The sequence below is a fragment of the Muscardinus avellanarius genome (genome assembly GCF_963383645.1).
Source record: "Muscardinus avellanarius genome assembly, chromosome: 19".
Classification (NCBI taxonomy): Eukaryota; Metazoa; Chordata; class Mammalia; order Rodentia; family Gliridae; genus Muscardinus; species Muscardinus avellanarius.
In genome coordinates this window covers 2,456,150-2,483,705 of record NC_137805.1, presented here as the reverse complement: position 1 = coordinate 2,483,705, position 27,556 = coordinate 2,456,150, and the positions used below count along the sequence as shown (strand labels likewise).

Here is a 27,556-nt window from a genome sequence, read left to right as displayed (position 1 = left end):
ATGTTCAAATACTAATGGGTTTGATAAATATATTTGTCTAACAAGAATAGAACAAAGAACTCTTTATTTACTGACATGCTTTATTGTCATTCTGTTGTATACCTCTTGTGTGGCTGTTTTATAAAACATAAAGTCTAGGTATCCTGATGGAATCTCAGCTTTTATTTATAGCTTACTGAAAACTGGCTTATTGTCATTTAGAATTTCTCATTTGATTTATATGACATCTTTTCACCAAGGAGTCCATAGGTTTATTTACATATAGACATGATGTTTACACATACGCACACACACCCACACTCTGGAACTCCACTGATACTGTGATGTAGTTGACATATAGCTACCTACAGCCATATGAGGCTTTTCCATTTGTCTTTGTTATAATAACAAGCTGAAGGAAAGTAATTGCCATATTTTCTTTTACTTTGAGTCTTTATTGTTTGCCTTTAGGTGGATCGGATCATCTTCTGTGTTTTCCTAGAAGTTGACTTCAAAATCTACAAGAAGAAAATGAGCGAGTTTTTCCCCATAGGTGAGTAAAGCCATTTGGAATTTGGGATTGAAGTGGAGGCATCACTTATATTTGTATTTCATTTTTATGACTTCAGGACAGATACAACCAAGTTTCATGCCTGTAAACTTTTATCAGAGTTTCTAAGAACTGAAGAAGAAGACAGGAAATCATTCTCTGGCCCTCTCTGTCTCATGAGGTCACTGTGTTGTCTTGGGGATGTCAGTTTATCTCTTGGGTCCCTGTTCCTCACATCAAAAGCAAGGGCTTAAGCCGTATAACCCTTCTGGCCTTAAATATCATGTTCTGTGGATCCTTCCCAATGAGTAAGATTTTTCAGGCCCCATGCCTATATCAACCATGCTAAGTCCCTTTGTTGGAAAACACTGTAAGGGACTCATTTATATTTGTAGTCTCAATTCAAGCTGTTTCTACATTCCATCCCTTTGCCAACTACTTTTTTTGCCCCCAACTGCAGTGACTACAGTGGTACTTTCTAAGACAATCTGAGAATAATGGTAGTTGTTCACCATTTTTCCAACATATTTTTAAAATGTGGAAGAAACTTCAGAGTTATTAAAGAACCTTGAGTAATGGATTTACATTCATGAGTATTCATGCTATTGTTTGAATTGGGGAAAATATATATTTCCCCCCATTCTTCCTCTTCCAGTCTATTAAGGCTGAGGCCTATTTAATGCCTTGTTATTTTTTATGGTGCTATTAAAGTCACAGTGCCCAAAGTGCTTTCCTTATCTATAGTAAGAAATAGTTCTTAGCCGAACATGGTGGCGCATGCTTGTAATTCCAGTACTTGGGGGGCTGAGACAGGAGGATCGTGCAGGTTCGAAGCCAGCCTCAGCTTCTTAGTGAGGCTCTCAGCAAATTAGTGAGACCCTGTTTCCAAATAAAATATAAAATAGGTCTGAGAGTGTAGCCCAGAGGTAGAAATTCCTGGGTTCCATCCCTGGAACCAACAAAAAAATCTAGGAAATTTCAGGCTACTGTGAGCATTGTTAGTACCTGTCTTTCAGAGCGATTTATTTATTTATTATCCCCTGAAGTGTTTATCTTTATTTGAAGTGGTTTTCCAAAATAACTCATGCAGGAATAATTATTGGTGCACATTTACCCTCTTAAGCAGTCAGTCTGAGCCAAACAAGAAAGAGCATGGCCCACCTACAGATCAGAGCAGGTCATGGGGAACTGTAGAGAACTGTGGCAGAAAACCAGTGAAGATGTTCAGCTCTGTGTTCCTGCTTGCAGTGGACCACATCTTTTGGGTAATTTGAAATTTTTCCCCAAGTTTTACAATTTATAGATAAATCTGCTAAATGTATTTAGTTGGGAGTTTTACGTATTTTCCTAACAGGAGCAAAATGTAAATTCCTCAGAGTCTCTCATCTGATGAAGAAAGGATTGTGGTTTTAGCCCTCTTTCTCCTCTTCCTTATGTTTTTCTTCCTTTTTCTTCTTTTCCCACCTTTCTTAGTTTTTTTTTTTTTTAGCATCGTAGTATTTTACAGTTTAAAGCACATGCTAGCTATTTAATAATCAGTTGTTGAGATCAGCTGAATTCAATAAATTCTTCTTACCATAATCGGGTGGCTTTTTTCCTGTTTCAGTCTCTTTGTTCCATCTTTCTTTTTGCTTTCCCTTATAACTCAGTGAGCTGATTGGTACTTACATTTAAAGCAAAGTACTTAAAAGGAATTATTAGTTATGTTAAATACTTTTTTATGGTCTAAGAAGCAAATATCTCATGTCATAACTTAGGAGAACTTAGACATTTTAGATGCCTTTATATATTTAAAATAACATTTTCTAAAATAAAAAACATGTTTTCCCCTAAACATAATACTAAAATAATTGCATAATTATGATCCAATGGTGTTGAAGCAAACTTATCCATGAGCAGGTATATCCAGAGATGTAGAGCCAAAAGTCATGCTGTGAATTTTAGAAGATGAGACAGCTTTAGGGACTTAGAATAGATTAATAACTATTCAAATAAATTATTGTTTGAAAAAAAATTTTTTTAAGTGGAAAGAAAAAATCATCTTAGTACTTGAGCAAGTGAAATAATAAGATCATCCTCAGTTTCACATCAATACTTCGAAGCGCATCATACTCACAAAATTATATCCAGTGCATATGTATAATAGTAAGTACGTTTTATACTAAGTGTCAAAATCCTCAAGAATTGTGGAGTATTTCTCTTTTTTTTCCACAATGTTGAAGCACCAACCATTTACAAATTCTAAACATGCATTAGGAAATAAAGGTTATGTTTAATGGAATGTGACTAATAATATAGATGATGTGTATTGTCTGTCTTTAATTTGAACTTATGATTAATTCATAATCATTCCTTTTTTATTGAAACATGTTTTTTCATAATGTACTAAGGATTAGCCCAGACTAGCATTCAGAATATCTCCACCTAGTCTTTATAACCCTTCCCCAAATTAAGAAAAATTAATTTTTAATTTTTTATTGGTGTATTGTAGTCATATGTCTTAAATGGGGTACAAAATGGTAGAAGCATACATGCATATATCACTTATTTAGTCCTTCCCAATTCCCATCTCATTTCCTCCTTCTCATGTTGTCATTTTTACATGAAACCAAACCTCTTTGTTTGGGAGGTACTTGAATCCCATGTTTATAAATTTCACAATTTGGAATCTGAGGCAGAATGTATGAGAAAATAATAAAAATTAAATAAGATGAGATTTTACTAAAGATACTACACAAGTATAATTACTACCATAGCAATAATATCTAACTTTTATTGATTGCTTTCTATGAGCCAGACACATCCTTTCTTTCTGCACTTGAACTAGTCAATCTTCATAACTCTAAGAATATTTACTAACTAGGACTCTAGGAACTATATTAGCCCTGTACTGTGATTTCTTTTGTTATGTTCCTTTCTAATAGTATCTTGAGGTCTGTCTGTCTTGAGAACGATCATAGCCAAGATGACCACAGAGGAAGTTAGGTTCAGATGTATGTGCCCGATGAGACACAGTAGGGAAGCGAAGCAAAACTGCATGAATCAGAAGGAATTCGTTACTCATAAAGCAAGAGAGGTTAGGATTGCTGTCAGGAGGTCAATGGAAGCTTGTAGGCAGCAGGGAGCCTTCTCAGCAGGTGGATGGGGAGAGAAAAAGCCTGCAGTGCTAGTCCCTGACAGGGTCCAGTGTTATCCCTCAGGCCTTTTCATGTGGGTGTTGTAGATCTAGTTTAAACTAGTTTAAACTAGTTGTAGATCTAGTTTAAAGGAAATATTCACGAAAAGGGAATTTATTTATGTAACTTCTAATGCTGACCATTAGATTTGTTCACAACTAACAGCTATGGAATGTGTCAGGACTGGGGTCAGTAGGAGAAGGACTGATGGGACCATACCATAAACAATCACATAAGGAGCAGAGATTTAACTAGGCCAAAGATGATGAAGACATTGGGTTTCCAACCACTTACTTCAGGTCTAAAAATTCATGCCAGAGCAGTAATTTGATTGTACAATATATGATACCCCACTTTATAGATATGGGATTTGAAGCATACTTGAAGAAAATATGACATATAGATAGGAAGCAGTAGAATTGTATTTTAAAATTGAGAGTGACATATATCAAGCAGTAACAAGTTAGCTTGTTCAAAGCATCATCAGAGAAGGCTGAAATTAATCTCCAGCATGCATCCAGAACACTGAGAGTCCCATCCTTAATTTTGTCTGCTGCTCCTCATTTCTCAAAGCTTCCATGTTTCTCTTTCTTCTAATATTTATAAATGTCCTCCTGGACAATTTTCTAATATGAGTCAAATCAGTAACTTAACATAAATTTCAAAGTCAAAATTCTATCTCAATCATATAGGAAGATGGCAGGTGAGTGGGAAAGTTGTAATGGGGAAGCCTAAAGATCTTGTAGCACAACCACAGGAGAAAGTGGAAAATTGTCTATATTACCTTTCCCAAGATTGCAAAAACAAAATGTCATAGAGGAAGTGGTTTAAGCCATAGAAATAAGTTTTCTTATCAATGCTAGAAGCTAGAAGCAAAGATCCAGGTGCTGGAAAGAGTAGTGTCTTCTCAGGCGTATGATAAGCATCTTTTTCCTGTGTCTTTACATGATCTTGCCTTTGAGTTGCCTGTGATCTGTCTTCCTCTTCTTATAAGGAAAAAGGCATAACACTAGTTAACTTATTTTAATTTAAAATAAATATTTTAATATACCCTCTTTCTATAAAAATAGTCACATTCCGAGGCACTGGGGGTTGGGACTTTAACATATCAATTTAGGGGGAGGGAGGAACTCAGCCCCTAACATTGCCCATCATGGAAATGCAAGAGGAATCTCAAAGGAAAGAAACAAGCAATTATTTCTTCCAACAGTTTTATATCTTGCTGTGGGGTGAAGCACTTTGACTTTTTCCTTCCAGATGTATTATTTGGAAATAGAGCATGGCAGCTTTATGGAATTATCATACATTTTGGTTCCAAATAATTTATAGTTACAGTGCACCATTACATGGCCTAAAGCCAATAATATTTCTGTGATACAATGCAGAAATATCTTTGTTCTTTATATAAAAGGTTTGTATTTCTCAATGTGTAGAATTGTGTATAGTTTTCATTGAGTCTAAAATCTAAAAAAAGTGAAGTCCTGATCTGTATTATGGAAGTGTATGTTGTTTATAAAGTCTATGTCCTAATAAAAAAAATTGGGGGATATTAATTTTTCTCATCATAACAATAAATAATTGACAATTTTGTAACACTATCAGAGACTCCTGATGTTGGAAACTTGAGATATCCCTTCATTTTCATTCCTTTCCTGCAGGTAAAGTCCGCATTTTATTACAGTGGTTTTTCAGGTATGCGTGATTTTGCCCTCCAGGGAACATTTTGAGAAAAATCTGTTTTTTCATACATATATGGATGGGGAAAGCTACTGGAATTTAGTAGATGCAGGCCAGGGATGTTGATAAACATTCTACAATGCACAGGAGAGCTTTGCTGGAGAATTATCAAGTTATAAATGTCATAATTCAAAGGTTGATACTGCCTACTGTGATTACCCCTCTCTTACCATTAAGGACACTAAGGCAGACTTTGTCCCTAAATTGGGTTTATTTCAAAGTCTTCTACCTGCTAGTGTATTAACAAAACCTCTCTGAATAATTTAATTTGGAACCTGAATATTTAAAATACAGCTCTCATGCTGGGCGTGGTGGCGCACACTTGTAATCCCTGCGCTTGGGAGGTGGAGACAGGAGGATCGCACATGTTTGAAGCCAGCCTCGCTGGCTTAAGAGACCCTATTTCCACATAAAAAAAAAATATAAAATAGGTCTGGGAGTGTAGCCTGGAGTTAGAAGGGTTCCATCCCTAGTACCACAAAATATATATAAATATAGCTTTCATGCCTGATGAGGCAAGTATTATACAAGACACTTGGTACACGATATTAGCAAGTAATTATGTATCACACTGGCATGGCTATAGTATCAGAGCCAAATACATACGACCACCAGATTGGTTGGAGCAAGTTTCATGAAGGCCATGGCACTTGCAGTGATCTTTCAAGAATGAACAGTGGTCGAGAAGCAATGTATAGTGTTGTATAAAGAACATAGGAGGAGTGGTGCAGCTTAGATTGGAGTAAGTATGAAATGAAGAAGGATGCTTATTTCCAACCTGCCAATCTCTGAGAAGTTTTGACACTCTTCTTATAATAAGCAATTAGGACTATGAGTGAGTCTTTGAGTGAGAGAGTAACATGATAAATCCTGTGTAGACAGTGTCTGTTTTACAATGGTTCAATATAAGATTTTTGGACTTTGTAATGACATAAAAGTAATATCCACTCAATAGAAACCCACTTCAGATTTTGAATTTTGTCTCACTAATAATATGCAGTATGATACTCTCTCAGAATGCTGGGTAGAGGCAGTGAGCCATAACTCTTAGCCATATGATTATGAAAGGCACAACTGAAACTTTACAGTCGGCCATGTTAGGAAGCAAGGATGGTCAGTAAGTTAGGTATGTCCAATGTATTTTGGGGCTTGTGATATTTTCAACTTATGATGGTTGATCCATATGAAACCCCGTCATAAGTCAAGAAGCATCTTTATTCAAGAAAGATTAATTCATTCCATGACTAGAGACTGGCCTGGCAACAAGACTGTGGCATGGGTTCACATCTGCTTTCATGAAGATGGTGGTGAACAGAGGCTGAAAAGAGTTAAGTAAATTCTCCAAAGTCACATATTTGGGTTAAGTCTGACCTCTAAGCCTTTCTTTCCATTGTGCTGTGTTTCTTCCCATAGAAATTCTGAAAACATGGACAGTTGTTTGAAACTATTTGCTTACTATAAAAACCACATACAAAAGTTTTCAGTAATATGCTAGAGCGGTTGGAAAACTAGTATTCCTCCAATTACATGGCATACTTACATGTTTTCTCCTTACTCTTCTCACCTCCTCCTTAGTAATCCATTTTCCAAGAATAATAACGGAACACTAGGTATCATGAGCAACTAAGATTATCTTTCCTCTTGCCATGCAACTGTTAGAAGACAGTAGTTGAAGGCAGTGTTGATGACAGGTTGGTGAATTTCTGATAAAGATAATAACTAGTGAAGAGCTTGATAGAATAAAAAGCATTTGTGGTCTAATGAAAAAAACTGCTAGGTTTATCATCACAAAGAAATAGCTTCTAGAAGATGGCGACTGAGAAAAGCGGGGCTTAAGAGCCCCGCTAACAACAAATCTCCATTACCAAAAAATCAGCGCCTTTCATAGCCAGAAAACACCATCACCAGTGAAACAAAAAATCACCAGGCTCCAGAGAGAAAGCGGACTGAGAACAGAGCCACAGAGGAGATAACTAGCCTCACGCCCAAGGACGCGGCAGACGCGGCAGCAGTGCCATACTGCCGGCGGCACCGGCAAATTCACGGGACGGCTACAGCAAGCCGAGGTGAGCCGCTGCAGAACAGCCAGGCAGGATTTCTCCACGCAGAGAGCATCTAAAGCTTCCAGTGGCCGAGCTCAGCACACGCTGCAGGGATTCAGAGTAGAAATCAAAACCAAGAAGAAAAACACCAGCCCCACAGCCGAGGGCGTAGCAGCGGCACCATATTGCTACCGGCGGCAGCAGCACCGAATTCAGCGAGGCCAGTACAGCTACATCTGCAACTCAAGAACAGTGAGTCAAATTGCGGGCCACAGAGGAGAAATCCCAGTACTGTACTCCCTGGGTCTTGACCCAGTGGGGGAGGGGCGGTGGCAGAGATATCACACCATAGGAGAACGTGCAACCTGGCACCCCCCACAGTCTAAAGCAGCCTCTATCGACTCTCTGAGTCGGAGACTCTGTGATACAACCCAGTAAAGGAGTAATGGGGTCTGAGATACTACTGACTCGAGATCCAGAACACCTTAAGTAAAGTCATAGTGACCCAAGGGAAGAACCCAGAGAAGGCACAAACTTCCGAAATCATGGGAAAGAGGAATAATACTGGAGCAATAAATGCCCACAACCCCACAACATCAGAACCCGATAAAACTGAAAATCAGAGATTTCTAGAAGATGAAATCAGGAAAATAACTGTAGAAATAATAGAGGTGCTTCAAAAAGAACTCAGAGAGAACCAAAAAGAGATAAAGGATGCAATTAATGAAGTAAAGGCCTCAATTCAAAGCACAAACAACCGATTAGAACACATGGAGAACAGAATCTCGCTCTTAGAAGAAGATCATTCCAAAAATAAACGCATAGTTTCTAATCTAGGAAAAAATATCCGACAGCAGGAATCTGATATTGAAGAAATATGGGCCCATTTTAAGAGAGCTAACCTAAGAATAATTGGAATAGAGGAGGGAAAAGAAAGTGAAACCAAAGGCATCAACAATCTCTTCAAGGAAGTAATAGCAGAAAATTTTTCAGACATAGAGCAAGAGGTCGATACACAGGTCCAGGAAACTTATAGAACTCCCTTTAGACAGGATCGGAGAAGAGGATCCCCACGCCACATAATTGTCAAAATGACCAATGTGGAAGCCAAGCAGAGAATCTTAAAGGCAACAAAAGCAAAGGGCCAAGTGACATTCAGAGGCAAACCAATTAGAATCACTCCAGACTTCCCAAACCAAGTCATGAGAGCCAGAAGGGCTTGGAGTAACATATTCCAAACTCTGAAAGAAAACAACTTCCAGCCAAAAAGTTCCTACCCAGCAAAACTTTCTATCAAATTAGATGGAGAAATAAGAAGCTTCCATGACAAACAGAAACTGAAGGAATTTATGTCTTCAAAACCAGCGCTAGAGAAAATACTCAAAGAGATTAACTACAAAGAAGAAATAGGTAACACACTCCAGAACTAGAGAAACAAGATTTTCCATCCAACAGACAAATAAGATTGGTTATCTGTGGAGATTCATTATTTATGTTAGTCTTTTACCTATCTCTAAAGGGTATTGTTTGCCTTTATTGTTGTTAATTTCTAGGATTTCTAGTTGGAATATTAATATACCTTCAGATATAGCATTTGGAAATATTTTATCCCATTCTATTAGTAACTGTTAACTCTGTTTACATTGTCTTTGGATATACAATTTTTTTTTTATTTTTTAGGGAGTTTGTATACTCTTCTGTTGCCTGTGCCATTGAAATCATATCCAAGAAATCACTGCCAATTTCAATGTTGTGAGGTTTAATGACCCATATTTTCTCCTAAAAGTTTATAGTCTTAAGATTTATATTTAGGTCTATTATCTATTTTGAGTTAATATTTGTATATGGGATTAGGTAAGGGTCCAATTTTAATCTTTTCCATGTAATTATTATTTTTAACAATATTTAGTTAAAAGATTATTATTCCCACCACCAAATGTTCGTGGAAACATTGTCAAAAATAACTTGACAATATAGGGAAGAATTTAGCTCTAGGCTTTTATTTAACTCCAATGGTTTATATATCTGCCTTTAGAATAGTACTACACTGTTTCAATTATTGTAGCTTTATATGGTTTGAAATCAGAAAATATATATCTTCTAGCTTTGTTCTTTTTCAAGATTGTTGTGGGTACCTAGAGTCCATATTCCATATTAGGATAGATTTTTTTTCTGAAAAATAAATATATAAATATATGATAGTTTCACCTAAAAAATAGAAAAAATAGATTCTCTGGTAAGAAAGAAAGCAAAAAGAAATATTGAAATGTTATCTTTAAGTCATCAAAAGCTTGGTATCAGAGAAATGAAACTGTTATGTGAGATTATCATTTTTAATTTTAGATAAATTGCCATAATACTAGATATCAACTACTAAGCCAAGCATGGGAGGGAGGGATTGGGAGAGAATGGGGTGGGGATTGGGTGGGGGCTGACTGGGAAAAGTGTGCATGTATGTCTACAAAAGTATGTATCCTACTATGATGTATGAATACAGTGCACCAATAAAAAATTAAAAATTAAAAAAAAAGATTCTTCCAAGAAAAAAAAATTCAAAATCTGAGATAATTTAAAAAAAAAAAAGAAATAGCTTCTAATCCTTTTATAACCATAGGATTTGTGAGTTTCTGAATGTTGCTCTTCTTTTCTATATTTCATTCTTGTCATGTGAAAACATAGTAATGAGCCATTTTCAAATATAATGAATAACAATGTAATTGAAGATCAAAATAGATATATAGACTAATCATAAAATTTTAAATATCTATATTTATTTCTTATTAAAAATTTAAAAGTAGGTAGCTTGACTTCTGTTATCATTGTAAAAAACATTATTTCTTATTACAAAAGTAATACAAATGTGTACTAAAAACCAGATAACCAAAAAGAAGAAAATGAAAACCATTTACTCTCCTATAACCAAGATGAATTACATTTTGCTGCCTATATTTTATGCATAGTAATCTGCTTCCAGTCTTTAGAAATAGAAAATGCAAACAACCTGAAATTCAGTCTTATAACTTGCTTCTGTCACAACACAAATCATGAACATTTTGTCTTTCATTATATATTCTACCATAACATATCATTTTAATGGACCCAATGTCTACCCAAAATTATCATATTTAACATGGAATTATTTTTGAAAATTATTCTGTATTTGTTTATAAGTAAGTAACAGTTAAAACATCTTTATAGATAAATATTGTCATCATCCCCACTTTTTAATAATTTTCTAAAAGTGAAATTATTTTTCAAAATGCACACAAAGTTAAGATGCTTTTGCTAGTAATTTTCAAAATGACCATTCTGTTTGCAGTGCTTCTGGTAAATGCCATGTACTGCACAAATGCAGGGATTTCCCTTCACAGAGACAAAATGTGACCCTTTCCTAGCATGAAGCAGACAAGTTTACATTTACATGAACAAAAATGGGACCTTACATTTCTTCTACTCTACTCAGTGAGTCACATTCTCATGACATTACCACTTTTATACATGAAATGAGATAATTAATGGGTAATAATGTGTATTTATTTTGTTACTAATGTAGTTTATTCTTTCCAGTTTCTTAATATAATCATATCCCATATATATATATATATATATATATATATATATATAATTATTTTTTACTTATTGACTTACAAGATTTAAGGATCTCTAATCTTATCAAAGAGATGTTACAAATAGTTTCCAATTTCATTCTTAGTCCTTAGCGTAATATTCTTTTACAAAAAAACACTGAGAAAAGTAGAAAGATAAAAATTAAATAGACAGATTGGAGGAAAAAAAGAAAGAGGTTAATGATAAAAGGAAAATGTAGTGGTTTAAGAGAAAAAGAAAAACCCTTTCTTATAAAACATTAAAATAAAAACCTCCAAACTAAAAAATAACTTTAGTATTAAATCAATGGTCTTGATTTCACAGGAAACTATTTTATTTCTAGACAGAATTGTTCTCTACCATTTTTTATGCAAAGTAATCTGCTTCCTGATTTATCAGGAGAAATGTATCAGTAGGCAGAAAAATGTCCCTCCAAAGTTGTCTATGTCTGCAACCCCAGAACTTTGATTATGTTAGGCTATATTGCAGAAGAGAAAACAAACTTGCAAATGGGATTAAGCTTGCAACCAGCTGATGCTAAAATAGGTATATTTTCCTGAATGGAGCCAATATAACTCAAAGTCCTTAAAATTGAAAGAAGGAGACAGAAGAGGAGAATAAGAGGGAGTTGTGATTACAAAAGAATGTTTAAAAAGATGCATTACTATTTCTAATGATGATGGAAGAAGGTTGTCAGCTAAAGAATATGGGTGGCCTTTATAAGAAAAAAAAAAAAAAAAAAAAAAAAAGACAAGGAAACAGATTTTCTTAGAGCTTCCAGAAAGAATGTAGCCCTTTCAGGTTGATTTTAGTCTGATTAGACCCTCTTGGATGTCTGATATACAGGGCTGAAAGATAATATATTTTTGTAATTTTAATCCACTAAATTAGAAATTTTCTACAGAAATAATAAATTTTTATATGCCAGTAATCTTTGAATAGTTAAAAAAAACACAAAGACAAACACAAAATAAGACAGTACTTATATACTCTAAATTATACTCTTCCCAAATGTCAGTTTTAGTGTATAAAAAAGTATACAGATTCAAAGAATTCAATATTATTCTTAATTATGAATGCTTACAGGGCCATGGCACATTTGTGTACATTTAATGCTCAGATCACATTGATTTAGAATTCTAAAAGACGTGCTATCTGTAATGTGGCATAAATGAGCTTACTGCCTACTTAGGAAATGGATGCTAACCATTTCCACTTGATGGGCCTCAAAAGCTACAAACACATTTGCCGTCAATGAAAATCCAGTGAAGTGTTGCTGTAACCAAGCAACCTGAATGCAGGAACAAGCATCAGGCATAGACAGAAAGCAATCTGTCCCTTCAGGACGGTGAGTGTTCAGTGAATGTGGCAAATGCTGATAAACAGCAGAACAAATAAAGACCTGGGAATGCAAGCCTGGACTAAGTAGAGTTTGATCTCATTAGGAAGTTCTAGAAAAACAGACACAACTAAATGCCACCTGGACAAAGGAGGATGTTGTAGGCATCTTTACAGAGACCCTGGCAGGGTGCTCTTCAAAGATACTTCAAACATTCTAGGTAGACCAATTTCTGTTCTTTACTGCAGGTGAAAACAGTGAGGCAAATGCAGGGGAAATAAATATTTTGAAATATTTTGAAAAATAGAAGTAACTTCTAATAAGGTACAGAAGTAAAACTAAAGATTAAAATAAACAATAACTTAAAACCCTCAACCTATATTCCACTTGATATATGGATCTAACCTAGGCTTTCAGCCATGTGTCTTTGAAGAGTTATCTGTCTCCTTCACATTCTATTCATTCCTAATCTCCAGCAAACATGTGCATACTTTCTGAAACTATTCTTGTTCAGGTTATTAGAACCTCTTGGAGGAGTTGAGCATAATTATCAGCACATGCATGATGATATAACTTCACATGGCCCTTCACATGGTATTCTTATTATCCTCAACTGGGCGGTCTTCATCCTATTGAAATTCTCTGCCTTCTACATTTCCTGCTATTCACCTGTATCTGGCCCAGTGCTCTCTGGTATATTCACTTATACACAGGTCATCTCAGCTTGGAATCACTCAGACATCTTCAACTCAACACAACCAAATCTAAATGTGAAATCCGCCTCTCCATGTTATGGTTTGGATTTATTTTTTATACTTTTATTGGTGCATTATCATCTCACATCATAATGTAAATCATAGTGACAGTGACATACATACACACAGCACTTGGTGGGCTTTCCTGGATCCCTCCCCACTCCCCTTTTCCCTATACAAGTTACTGAAATTAACATTGGTATTCTCACATATGTATGTAATGTCCATGGAAGCAATGCCTTCCTTTATTCTCCCTCTTTGCCCCTACCCCCTACCACTAGATCACCTCCCTGGCTCCACTGCAGTCTCTCCTTTATTATCTGAAGTCCTTATGGTACCCCAATTACCCTTGCTTTTGTACATGAGAGAAAATATATAACCTTTCACTTTCTGGGACTGGCTAATTTCACTTTACTTAATGTTCTCCAGGTCCATCCATTTTCCTGCAAATGGCATATTTTGTTCTTCTTTATTGATGAATATAATTCCATTCTGCATATATTACATAATTTTGTAATCTGTCCATCTGTTGATGAACACTTAGGTTGGTATAATTTGGTTCCTTCACATTCTATTGTGAATTGTGCTGCTATAAACATAAATATGCACACATTACTACAAATTCTAATTTTAGTCTCTTTGGAAAGATACTCAGGATGGTATAGCTGAATCCTATGGTGGGTTCATTCCCAATTTTCTGAAGAATATTCTTACTCATCTCCATAGTGGCTGTACTAATTAGAAATTTGACCTATAGTGTATAAGAGTTCTTATTCTCCAAATCCTTGCTAGCAATTGTTGTTATTTGACTTACTGATGATTTCCTTCTCATTAGAGTTAGATGGATTCTTAGTGTAGTTTTGATTGGCATCTTCCTAATTGCTAATTCTGTTTCATATATTTATTGGTCATTTGTATCTCTTCTTTTGAGAACTGTCTATTTAGTTCAATTGCCTATTTCTTGATTGGGTTATTTGTTGTTTTAGTGTAAAGTGTTCTTAGTTATTTGTATATTCTAAATATTGATCCTCTATCAGAAGGATGGTTGGCAAAAATGATCTCCCTTTTTGTAGGATCTCTCTTTTTAGACTCTTGATGGTGTCCTTTGGTAAGCATGAGCTTTTTCGTTTAATGCCAGTCCATTAATTCTTGTTTTACTTTTCTGAGCTTTGGGGACCTTGTTGAAGGAGTTTCTACCTGTGCCTATATGTTGGAGTGTTGAACCTAAGTCCTTCTCTAGTCATTTCAAAGTCAAAGTCTCTGATTTAATTTCCAGGTGTTTGATCCATTCCAAGTTGACTCTTGTGCAGGGTAGGAAGTGGTTTTTTAATTTCATTTTTCTGCAAATTAATAGTCACTTTTCCCAACACCACTTTTTGAAAAGGTTGTTTTCTCTGCAACATATGTGTTTGGCATATTTGTCAAAAATCAATTGGCTAAGTGGCTCTGGTGGCACACATTTATAATCTCAATACATGAGATGCTAAACCAGTAGGATCACAAGTTCTCAGACAGCCTCAACTACTACTTAATAAGGCCCTCTGCAACTTACTGAGACCATGTTTAAAAATAAATAATAAACAATAGGGCTAGAGGGTGTAGCTCAAAGGTGGATTGCCCTTAGATTCAATCTCTAGTACCACCCCCTCCAAAAAAAATCAGTTGGGTATACATGTGTGAATTTTTTCCTGCATTTTGTTTTTCATTGGTCTATGTGTCTATATTTGTGCTGATACCATGCTATTTGTGTTACTATAGCTCTGTAATATAATTTGAAGTAAGGAATTATAATGCCTACTATATGGTTATTATTGCTGAGAATTATTTTGGCTATTCTGGTTATTTTGTTCCTCCATATGAAATTTAGGACTGGTTTTTCTAGGTATTCAAAGAATGGCATTGGTATTTTGACAGGGGTTGCAATAACTGTATAGATCACTTTTGAAAGAATGTCCATTTGGATAATATTTGCCTATCCAAATTATGGGATAGATTTTTATCTTATAAAATCTTCAATTTGTTTAATACTTTATAGTTTTATTGTAGAAGTATTTTACCTCCTAGTTAGATTTATTCGTAGGTATTTTGTTTGTTTTGAGGTTTTTATGAATGGAATTGTTTTCTAGATGTGTTTTTCAGTTGATTCATAGCTTGCATATAAAAAAAGCTACTGATGTTTTTTAGATTAATTTTGTATCCTGCTACTTTTCTGAATTCATTAATCAGTTCTAGAAGTAAGTCTTCTTTTGGATCTTCAAATAGAGTGTCATGTAATTTGCAAATAAAGATAATTTTAGTTCTTCTTTTCCTTTTTAAATTTATTTTATATTTTTGTTTTATTTTTCTTGCAATAGTCTTGATGACTATATTGAAAAGGAGTTATGATAGTGAACATCTTTATTTTATTCCTAATTTTAAAGGGAATTCTGCAGTTTTCACATTCAATATGATGTTGGCTTTGGGTTTATTGGCATTGTCTTAATGATTTTGAGGTGTGTTCCTTTCTTTCCAATTTTTCTCAGTGTTTTAATATGAATGGCATTGGATTTTGTCAAATGTTTCTTCAGCATCTATTGAGATGATCATGTAATTTTTTACCTTAGTTCTATTTATATGGTGAATGTCATGCATTGATTTATATATGTTGAACCAGCCTTGAATTTCTGGGATGAAACCAACTTGGTCATTTTGTACAATTTTCTTGATATGGGTTTGAATGTTCATGGCTAGCATTTTATTTATAATTTTTGCATTTATTGTTCATCACTTATATTGGTTTGAAATTTTCTTTTTTTTTTGAGGGATCTTTATTCAGTTTTGCTACTAATGTTAGAAGGAGTTTGAAAAGATTCCATCTCTTGATTTCACAGTGTAACTTGTGAAGTATTGGATTTAATTCTTCAGTAAAAGTTTTGTAGACTTAAGCTGGGAAGCCATCTGGGCATGGATTTTCTTTCTTTTGATGGAAGACTTTTTAATTGCTATTTATATCACTTTGCTTGCTATTGTTCAGTTCAGATTTTCTATATATTTTTGGTTCAATTTAGGTAGGTTGTATATGTCTAAAAATCTATTGGCCTCTTCTTTTTTCAAGTTTATTTGAGTGTGGTTTGTATTTGGAATGTCACCCACAACTCATGTGGTAGCCAAGGCAGCCACATGTAGGAAGGTGGGGCAAGGCTGGAAGAGGTGGATCACTAAGGTTGTAATCTTGAGGACTATATGTGTCTCAGGTCTCTCTCTCTCTCTCTTCTGGCCTCATGACACAAGAGTGTGTTCCTTCACACAGTTTGCTTTGTCCTCCATTTATGTTTTGGCGAAGGAAACAGCATTTAGAATGCTAACTGCAATACTTCATTTCCCAATCCTCCTCTTCCTGAATCCTATATCTCAGTAATTGGCACCATCTTCTGCACAGTCAATCCAGACAGAAGCAAAACCTTGTAGTTTTCTATTACTGACTTTGATTGATTTATTGATTGACTGATATCTGAGTACTCATATTAGCCAAAAACCAATGATGAAGAAAACCAAAACTTTTTATTTATTTATTTTACCCAGCCATATCAATTACCTTGCAGAAATTTTATTTAGACATTTGTTAAATTTAGTGGGTCCAGGTCTTCAATTTAATGGCAGAAATTATCCTCTATGAGGACTCTCTTTGCCTAAAGTGTCTGCTAACTGGGTCTCACAAAAAGCTAGGGAGATTCTAACATCTTCTCTACCACAAAAACAAATCCTGAAAAGCATTATTTTTGTTAACAATATTTTCTCTCTCTGCAAGGCAAATCATTTCTAGGAATCATTGGTAATAAAATATTAGATAGACAAGGAGGACACAAAAGGCCTATGGTAAGAAATTAAGCTTTAAGGCAAAGGGCTTGTGAGCACATGAAATAAAAAAAGAGCACAACAGGACAATGGAATTGTTTACCACAAGAGGCCAGCCCATGTATGTGGCATTCCTCAAATTTGAGAATGGAAATAAGGTGATCTATTTAAGGTCTTCATTATTTTATTTGCTTAAGGATGTAAAAGATGCCTCAATAGCTCATGAAGATGACTTCCCCTTCTACAGTACCCTCCTTTTTTCATGCAACTGTAGTCCTCTGTAGACCTTCATCCATAATCTTTATTATTGGATTGTGTTTTAGACAGTCCAATAATCCTGCATGGGCCAAGATATAATACAGCTATATGATTTCAACACAGGAGAAAATGCTTAAGTGTGAGGAGCATAACTATTTCTAAGACTTGGCTTGGTCATCTTTTACCATATTAGTGTTAGTGACATGACACATGTAATCTCAGCTTTGCTATCCCAGAAGGTGGACATCTATTTTTTTGAAAGATTATCCTCAAACACAGCGATGTGTTGAGAACTACTTTAGGCCAGTGGTTCTCAAGCTTCACAATTAAGGTCATCAGACTTCCGGGAACATGGCGACGGAGGAAAGCGGGGCTTATGAGCCCCGCTAACAACCAATCTCTATTACCACAAAATCAGCGCCTTTCATAGCCAGAAAACACTATCAGCAGAAAAACAAAAAATGGAATTACAAGGGACAGAGAAAAAAAGGGCTGGAAAAACAAGACACCAGAAACCAGACCACAGTGCTGCAGCCGGAGCCACGGCACAGAATGGCGCGGGCGCCATCTTTTCTTGCAGCACCAGGCGCCAGAGACAAGGGGGGCTCAGAACAGAGCCCAGAGCCACATAGGAGATACGCCGGCCTCACAGCCGAGGACATGGCAGCAGTGCCTTACTGCAGGCAGCAGCGGCGACCTCACCAGAAGGCACCAGACCAAAGCACTTAACAGCCCACCAGGCTCCAGAGAGGAGTGGCGGACAGTGAGCTGAGGTGAGCCTCTGTGGAAGAGCCCAGACAGCGAGCCAAGGTGAGCCACTGCGGATCAGCTGGGAGGAATTCGGCAGATTTCTCAGCGCAGGGAGGATCTAAAGCTCCCAGGAACTGGGCTCAGCACACCTTTCAGGGACTCAGAGCGGAGCTCAAAAACAGAGAAGAAATACGCCAGCCTCACAGCCGAGGATGTGGCAGTGGCGCCATATTGCCACAGGCGACAGCAGCAGTGAATTCACCAAGTCCACTACAGCTCCATCTGCGTACTCAAAAACAGTGAGTCAAATTGCGGGCCCTGGAGGAGAAATCTCAGTACTGTACTACGAGGGACTTGACCCAGTGGGGGAGTGGCAGTGGCAGAGATATCACACCATAGGAGAATGCCCAACCTGGCACCCCCCATGGTCTAAAGCAGCCTCGATTGGCTCCCTGCGTCTGAGACTCTGCGATACAACCCAGTACAGGAAAAGTGGGGACCTAGATACCACAGACTCAAGATCCAGAGCACCTTAAGTGAAGTTGAATGACCCAAGGGAAGAACCTAGAGAAGGCACAAACTTCCTAAATCATGGGAAAGAGGAATAACAATGGAGCAATGAATGCCCACAACTCCACAACATCAGAACCTGATAAGACAGAAACTCAGAGATTTCTAGAAGATCAAATCAGGAAAATAACTGTAGAAATAATAGAGGTGTTTCAAAAAGAATTCAGAGAGATAAAGGATGCGATTAATGAAGTAAAGGCCTCAATTCAAAGTACAAACAACCGATTAGACCACATGGAGAATAGAATCTCGCTCCTAGAAGATGATCACTCCAAAAATGAACGCATAGTTTCTAATTTAGAAAAAAAAAAAATCTGACAGCAGGAATCTGACATTGAAGAAATATGGGCCCATTTTAAGAGAGCTAACCTAAGAATAATTGGAATAGAGGAGGGAAAAGAAGGTGAAACCAAAGGGATAAGTAATATCTTCAAAGAAATAATAGCAGAAAATTTTCCAAACATAGAGCAAGAGGTCGATACACAGGTCCAGGAAACTTATAGAACTCCCTTTAGACAGGATCGGAGAAGAGGATCCCCACGCCACATAATTGTCAAAATGACCAAAGTGGAAGCCAAGCAGATTATCTTAAAGGCAACAAAAACAAAGGGCCAAGTGACATTCAGAGGCAAACCAATTAGAATCACTCCAGACTTCCCAAACCAAGTCATGAGAGCCAGAAGGGCTTGGAGTAACATATTCCAAACTCTGAAAGAAAACAACTTCCAGCCAAAAATTTCCTACCCAGCAAAACTTTCTATCAAATTAGATGGGGAAATAAGAAACTTCCATGACAAACAGAAACTGAAGGAATTTATGTCTTCAAAACCAGCGCTAGAGAAAATACTCAAAGAGATTAACTACAAAGAAGAAATAGGTAACACACACCAGAACCAGAGAAACAAGATTTTCCATCCAACAGACAACTAAGATTGGTTATCTGTGGAGATTCATTATTTATGTTAGTCTTTTACCTATCTCTAAATTGTATTGTTTGCTTTTATTGTTGCTAATATGTAGGATTTCTAGTTGGAATATTAATATACCTTCAGATATAGCATTTGGAAATATTTTATCCCATTCTATCAGTAACTTTTAACTCTGTTTACATTGTCTTTGGATATACAATTTTTTTTATTTTTTTAGGGAGTTTGTTTACCCTTTTGTTGCCTGTGCCATTGAAATCATATCCAAGAAATCACTGCCAATTTCAATGTTGTGAGGTTTTATGACCCAGATTTTCTTCTAAAAGTTTATAGTCTTAAGATTTATATTTAGGTCTTTTATCTATTTTGAGTTAATATTTGTATATGATGTTAAGTAAGGGTCCAATTTTATTCTTTTTCATGTAATTATTATTTTTCAACAAAATTATGTTAAAAGATAATTATTTCTTCCACCAAATGTTCATGGAAACCTTGTCAGAAGTAACTTGACCATATTTGGAAGAATTTATTTCTAGGCTTTTTATTTTACTCCACTGGTTTATATATCTGCCTTTACTTTTTACACTGTTTCAATTATTGTAGCTTTATATGGTTTGAAATCAGAAAATATACATATTCTAACTTTGTTCTTTTTTGAAATCGTTTTGGGTACCTAGAGTCCATATTCCATATTAGGATAGATTTTTTGTGAAAAATAAATAAATAAATAAATAAATAAATGATAGTTTCACCTTAAAAAAGAAAAAGAAAGAAATATTCTCTGGTAAGAAAGAAAGCAAAAAGAAATATTGAAATGTTATCTTTAAGTCATCAAAAGCTTAGTATCAGACAAATGCAAATGTTATATGAGATTATCAACGTTAATATTGGATAAATTGCTATAATACTAGATGTCAACCACTGAGCCAAGCATGGGAAGGAAGGATGGGGAGGGAATGGGGTGGGAATTGGGTAGGGGCTAACTGGGCAATGTGTGCATGTATGTCTACAAAAGTATTATTTTTATCCCATTATGATATATGAATACAGTGCACCAATAAAAAACTTTAAAAAAATAAAAAAATAAAAAAAAACACAATTATGGTCATCAGCTAGAGGGCTGGTTAATGCATGAATTTCTAGGTCTTCCCTAGAGTTTCTGATTCAATAAATCTTAAGTAGGACCAGAGACTTTGTATTTCTAACAGGATTCTAGGTAATAATGATGCTGTTGACACAGAAACCATACTTCAAGAACATCTTCTTTAGAACAAAGTGCTGTGTGTGTGTGTGTGTGTGTGTGTGTGTGTGTGTGTGTGTTTTCAAAACACTGTTTCCATGATGGGGACCTGAGAGAAATGAATAAGACAAATAATAAATCTTAAGTCATTCCAGAACCCATGGTATACTTCATTTTTCAAAGAAGTGTGGATGATATGTTATTGGAAAATAAGGTGATTCTCAGAAAGCAGATGCAATAATTATGATAAAAATAATTCTTATTAACTTCATCTCTCATAAAAGAAGGTATAATAGCAGTTCAAAGTAGACTATCCATTTTCTTATTAAAGGACTTTTAAAATATATGAAGCTATCTTTTACCAAAAGCTGGTTATTCATAAGAAACTAGTTGTTTTTCACAAATATTTTTTATCAAAATAAGAACTTCAGTCAAATTTGGGTATTTTTGTGCAGAACTCAGCAAGGTAATCTGACAAAGAGTGATGCAGAGAATAAAAACAGCATCTATTATAAAATTAATATTAAAGAACCTCCTTAGTATAAAATGAAGTTTAAGCCTCTGTGTGGTCTATGCCTGGGAAGAGAAGACTATTTCTGGAATTGGCATATCTGAATACATAGAACAATACCATTTAAGGTATGTCTCTCTATTTTGAAATGGTATTTGTATCACTTTGGATAGAATCCTTTTATTTCATTTTTGTCCTGTAACAAAGAAGTATGATGCTTAAAGAAGTGTTTAAAAGGACAACAGCTCTGTGCTCACGTTCCATTAATCTCCCCACTGCTTCCAAATTGTGGGGATTTCCCAGTTCCATGGGTTATCTCAGATGGATTGATACATAGATGATAGGTAGATTAGATAGATAGGTAGATAGATAGGCTGACAGATAGATAGATGATAGAGAGACAGAGAGACATGCAGATACACATAGACACTGTGTTTTGGGTTCCTGGTTTTGTTATGAGAGAAAAACTCTTGCTAGAAATTCACTGCATAAATATAATTCAAGCAAGCACATTATATAGAATAATGTTGAATGAAAGTGGATTTTATGGCACATTAGGTACTTCACTTTGAAGATCAAAAGTAATTTCTGCTTGATTTTTTAAAAATTTTTATTGGTGCATTGTAGTCATACACCTTAGTGGAGTGCAAGATTGTGTAGGCATACATGCACACATCACCCAATTAGCACTTATCCAATTCCTGCCCAATTTTATCCCCCCTCATTCCTTCTAATATTTGGTTTAGTGCTTGATATGTTTTTTAATGTATATCATATACATTAAGTAATTTTCCCCTTCCCCCTCCCATCCCCCTCAGTTAAGTCACCAAATTTGCTCATCTATAATATCTCCTTCATATAGAGTTCTTCCTATGACCCATTTTGTACCCAAGCTTCTGCATATTAGGAAGAGCATCTGATTGATTTCTTATTTTTTTGTGACTACTAATCTCACTTAGCACAATGTTCTCCAGCTTCATTCATTTCCCTGTAAATGACATAATTGTGTTTTTCTTTATGGCTGAGTAAAATTCCATCATATACCTATCCCATAGTTTTGTAATCCATTCATCTGTTCATGGCTGGTTCCATAGTTTGGTAATTGTGAATTGTGCAGCTATGAACATAGATATGCATGCATTAATTTGGTAGTATGGTTTCAATTCTTTTGGGTAGATACCCAGAAGTGGTATTGCTGGAGCATATGGTAAGTTTGTTCACTTTCTTCTGAGGATCCTCCATACTGTTTTCCAAAGTGGTTACACTAATTTTCAATTCCACCAACAATAGATTAGAGTTCCCCCTTCTCCACATTCTCTCCAGCATTTGTTGTTTGAATTAGATGGTTAAATAAAAATCTTCCATGAAAATCAGAGGGTGAAAGAATTTATGTCTTTTAAACCAGAAATAGAGCTGGGCATGGTAGTGCATGCTTGTAATTCCCACACTTGGAAGGCTGAGACAGGAGGATTGCACAGGTTTGAAGACAGCCTCACAGGCTTAAGAAATCCTATTTTCAAATAAAAATATAAAAAAATCAGCACTTGAAAAAAATACTCAGACAGATTAACTGCAAAGAAGAAATAAGTGATACATGCCAGAACCAGAGCAACAAGCAAACAACTAAGTAAAGGAGAACAAACACTACCTCAAACAGAAGTTAAAACTCAAAATGTTAGGAATCAAAAAACATTTCTCAATAATCACATTGAACACAAATAGCCTCAACTCCCCAATAAAAAATATGACTTTGCAAAAATGAATTAAAAAACAGAATCTATCTATTTGTTGCTTGCAAGAAACACACCTTACAAATAAAAATAGTAACAAACTAAAGGTAAAAGGCTGGAGCAAGGTAATCCATGCCAATGGAACTCAAATACAAGCAGGAGTACAAACTATTATATCAGAGAAGTTAGACTTTAAGCCCAAGATTATTAGAAGAGACAAAGCAGGTCAATTTGTCCTAGTAAAAGGAATAATCCAGCAAGAGGAAATAATAACAGTCAACATTTATGACCCAAACATAGGTGCAGCTACTTTCATAAAACAAATTCTTTGTGACATTAAGTCACAATACAATAATAGTGGGAGACTTTAACACTCATCTCACATAATTAGACTAATTTTTTAGACAAAAGGTCAGTAAAGATTCTTCAGACCTAAAGAACACCATCAACTAAATGGACCTATTAGACACATAAAGAATATTCCACCCAACTACAGCAGAGTTCACATTTTTTCAGCTGCTCATGGAACCTTCTCCAAAATAGGTCACATTCTGGGCCACAAAGTGAGCAGTAGCAAATTCAAAAAGTATTATATATTTCCCTGTATCTTTTCAGTCCATAATGAAATAAAACTATAAATCAACTATAAGAAGACCCAGAAAAACCACATAAATATGTGAAGACTGAACGCCACACTTCTGCTTGATTTAATACAAATAATACCAAAATATTGAGGCATGGATTTTAAAATTTCTTAGTAAATTCCCCTCATTAAATAAAAATGTACTTTAAAACATGGTATATTACTCTTCTCTGTCTAAAGTTGTTTAATCGATCTAATTTTCAGGATAAAGTTTCAATAGTTCAACTAAGTATAATTGGGATTTTTCTAGAGAAATTGAAATAGAACTAACAGTAGATATCATATTTATCTCAGCACCTCTCATGAGCTCTTTCACATGCTTCTACAATAGAGCCATCTGCCATTTGCGATGTGGCCAAAAGGCCTTCCAGAGTGGTTAATGAGGTAGGGCTTTCCTATATTACACTTTTAGCCTCCCAAACTTTGACCTTTTTGTTTATTTTATTTATTTTTTATTAATATTTTATTTTATTTTATTATTGGTGCATTGTAATCATATATCACTTTGGAATACAAGACTTGAGAGGATATACAAGCACGCATCATCCAATTAGCCCTCATCCAGCCCCCATCCCCTTCCCTCTCCCTCTCTCGATCCCATGCTTGTTTGGTGATTAACTTTGATACATTTGTTTATGTACCTCCTGCGTTTTAAAGAGGCTCCATCCTTACATACCCTCTGATTGGTCACCTTAGTTGCTTCACTCTAGGGCCCTTTTCTATAGCTCGACCTCTTCCTGTTGCCCCTTTACTCATAGTTTTTGCTGCTTAGGGGAAGCATCTGATTTTTATTTTCTGTGATATTTCTCTGTGCATGCTGCGTTGCAAGTACCAATCCCACTCTTGATGGCCCCAGTAGTGGCCTGGCTACCCAGTGGACTGATCCAGACCTCACTGGCTCAAGCAGCAGCCTTGCCTCATGGGAGGCCCCAATTCTAGTCTCGCTGGCCCCCACACCGGCCTAACCCCTCAGCTGGCTCCGATCCTGGCCACGGAGGCCCCAGTACTGGCCTTGCCTCATGGCAGGCTCCGATGCTGGCCATTGGCCCCGGCACCGGCCTAACCCCTCAGCAGGCTCCGTTCCTGGCCTCGGAGACCTCAGCACTGGCCTAGCCTCATAGAAGGCTCCGATCCCAGCCTCAGAGGCCCCAGCACTGGCCTTGCCTCACAGCAGGCTCTGATGATGGCCTCGCTGGCCCCAGCACTGGTCTAACCCTTTGGCAGGCTCCGATTCTGGCCTTGGAGGCCCCAGCACCGGCCTTGCCTCACAGCAGGCTCTGATGCTGGCTGCTGGCCCAGGCATTGGCTTAACCACTTGGCAGGCTCCAATCCCAGCCTCGGAGGCCCCAATAGCGGCCTTGCCTCACTGCAGGCTCCGATGCCAGCCATTGGCCCTGGCATTGGCCTAACCCCTCAGCAGGCTCTTATCCTGGCCTTGGGGGCCCCAACACTTGCCTTGCCTCATGGCAGGCTCCGATGCTGGCCTTGCTGGCCCCAGCACTGACCTAACTCCTCTGCAGGCTCCAATCCCGGCCTCGGAGGCCCCAGCATGGCCTTGCCTCACAGAAGGCTTCAATGCCGGCCACTGGCCCCGGCACTGGCCTAACCCCTCGGCAGGCTCTTATCCTGGCCTCAGAGGCCCCAGCACCAGCCTAACCCCTCAGCAGGCTCTGATCCTGGCCTCGGAGGCCTCAGTAGCGGCCTTGCCTCATGGAAGGCTCCGATGCCAGCCGCTGGCCCCAGCACCAGCCTAACCCCTCAGTAGGCTCTGACCCCAGTCGGAGGCCCCAGCACTGGTCTTGCCTCATGGCAGGTTCCAATGCCGGCCTTACTGGCCCCAGCACCAGCCTAACCCCCTCAGCAAGCTCCGATCCTAGCCTCGAAGGTGCCAGCACCGGCTTTACCTCACAGCAGGCTCCAATCCCGGCCTCACTGGCCTCAGCACTGGCCTAACCCCTCTGCAAGCTCCGATCTCGGCCTCGGAGGCTCCAGCACCAGCCTTGCCTCATGGCAGGCTCCAATCCTGGCTTTGCTGTGTCCATCACCAGCCTCACCCCTCGGCAGGCTCCAATCCGAACACCCTCTTCGGCTAACCAATTGTCCCACATTCTCGAGGGTGTGTCATGGTAGTATTCTGCCTCTGGGGTTATTATTCCAAAGGTTACAGGTGTGATGCATCAGATCTCTACCTCCCCTGAGTACTGGCCACTGCCATTGCCACTGCCTCCACCATTTCATATCTTTCCCAAGCTCTTTTTCCACTCTGAATGTTGTCCAGTGTTCCTAAGCATGCGTGACGGTAGCATTCGACATTTGGTGTAATTTCTCCAAAAAAAATAAGGTTGGTAGGATCCGATTTCTGCTTCTCCTGAATACAAGTCTCTACCACCATCGTGGAGACCACTTTCAACACCACCTTTCTTCTTGGTCTCCGCTAAACTCTCTTCTTATAGGTGATGTCCAAGATTCTTAACAATATAGACAAACAGCAGTTCTCCTTCACGGGGAATTTTTCCTTAAGTTCCAGTGCATTTGGATAATTTGTCTGCATCTCCAGTATCCTGGCATCCGCCATGGCCTTCTTAACCCCTCTTCGATATTTTTCTTTTTTCTTTTTCTTCAGTATGTGTGGTTTGAGGAGGTAGTGGGATCAGGCACTCAGTAGCACTGTGACCCAGCCCGGTTTCCCCATGGGTCCAGCGTGCTCTGCACTACTCCGCCTGGGGCCCAGAGTCCCGCAACCTGGGCCCTGGCTGATCCAGGGTTTCGGCATGCCCCGCGTGACCCCTGCCAGGGACCCAGGGTCTCCAGGGGTCTGGCGTGCTATGCGCAGTTTGGCCTGGGGCCCAGCGTCCCGCGACCCGGGCCGACTTTTTTGTTTATGAAGTATAGAACTTCAAGTATTTTGTTATAACAACACAAAGTGCATTAAGACAGGCATCCTTAGAGAACAGACCAGAGTTTTTTCCATCTTTGTAGGTAATGACACGAGTGTAACAGAGGTGAACAAATAACCCTGGCTAAATCAGATATAATTGGCCTTTAGTAATAATGGGTAGAGTCTAGACTTCTCATGTATGGTTGTGACTCAAATTCCAGGTGCATTTTAAAATTGACTTGATAGTCACATCATAAAGGGATAGAAGTCAGGAAGGGAAAGAGAAAAGTTAGGAGATTTAAAAGATAGCTAGGGCCGGGCGTGGTGGCACATGCTTGTAATCCCCACGCTTGGGAGGCAGAGATAGGAGGATCTCACATGTTCGAAGCCAGCCGTGCTGGCTTAGGAGACCCTGTTTCCAAAAAATAAAATAAGTCTGGGAGTGTAGCCCAGAGGTAGAAGGGCTTCCAGGAACCCCAGTACTACCAAAAAAATAAAAATAAAATAAAAAAAATAAAAGATACCTAGGGTAATAAAGGGTACTAAGTGTTGGAGTTTAGATTACAATAATGTGAACAGACAGGAAAAAACATGGAAACAGGGCAGGATTTGTGATTTACTAATGTTTTAGTTCACTTGCACTACTGTAACAAAATTCCATAATTAGGTGATTCACAAACAACAGAAATTTATTTCTCACAGTTATGGAGGCTAGAAATCTAAGGTCAAGGATTCTTCAGATTCAATGATGATGGGGCTTCATTCCTTGTAGAAAGCTGTCTTCTTTTCATGTCCTCACATGGTAGAAGGGGCAAGGAATCTTTCTTGGGCCTCTTTTATAAGGGCATTAATCCTGTTTATTAGGGCTTCCTTATGATTTAATCATCCACCAAAGATCTACCTCCTAATATCATGAACTTGGGAGTTAAAATTTCGACATACACATTTGGGGTGGGGAGTACATAGACATTTAGACCACAGAACTGAATGTGGGAGGAGAATTTGAGGAAAGAGGTGACAACATGACAGAAG

At 37.4% G+C, this 27,556-nt stretch overlaps 1 protein-coding gene across 1 annotated transcript in view; it reads left to right on the top strand.

Moving 5' to 3' along the window:
* MACROD2 (mono-ADP ribosylhydrolase 2) overlaps positions 1-27,556 on the top strand; it is a gene marked incomplete at both ends in the record, with an annotated part of 2,062,459 nt that overhangs the window by 1,832,548 nt on the left and 202,355 nt on the right. Inside the window, one exon of the mRNA XM_080716162.1 lies at positions 451-532. Coding sequence (XP_080572288.1) covers positions 451-532 — 82 coding nt within the window. The remainder of the gene's footprint in view (positions 1-450; positions 533-27,556) is intronic.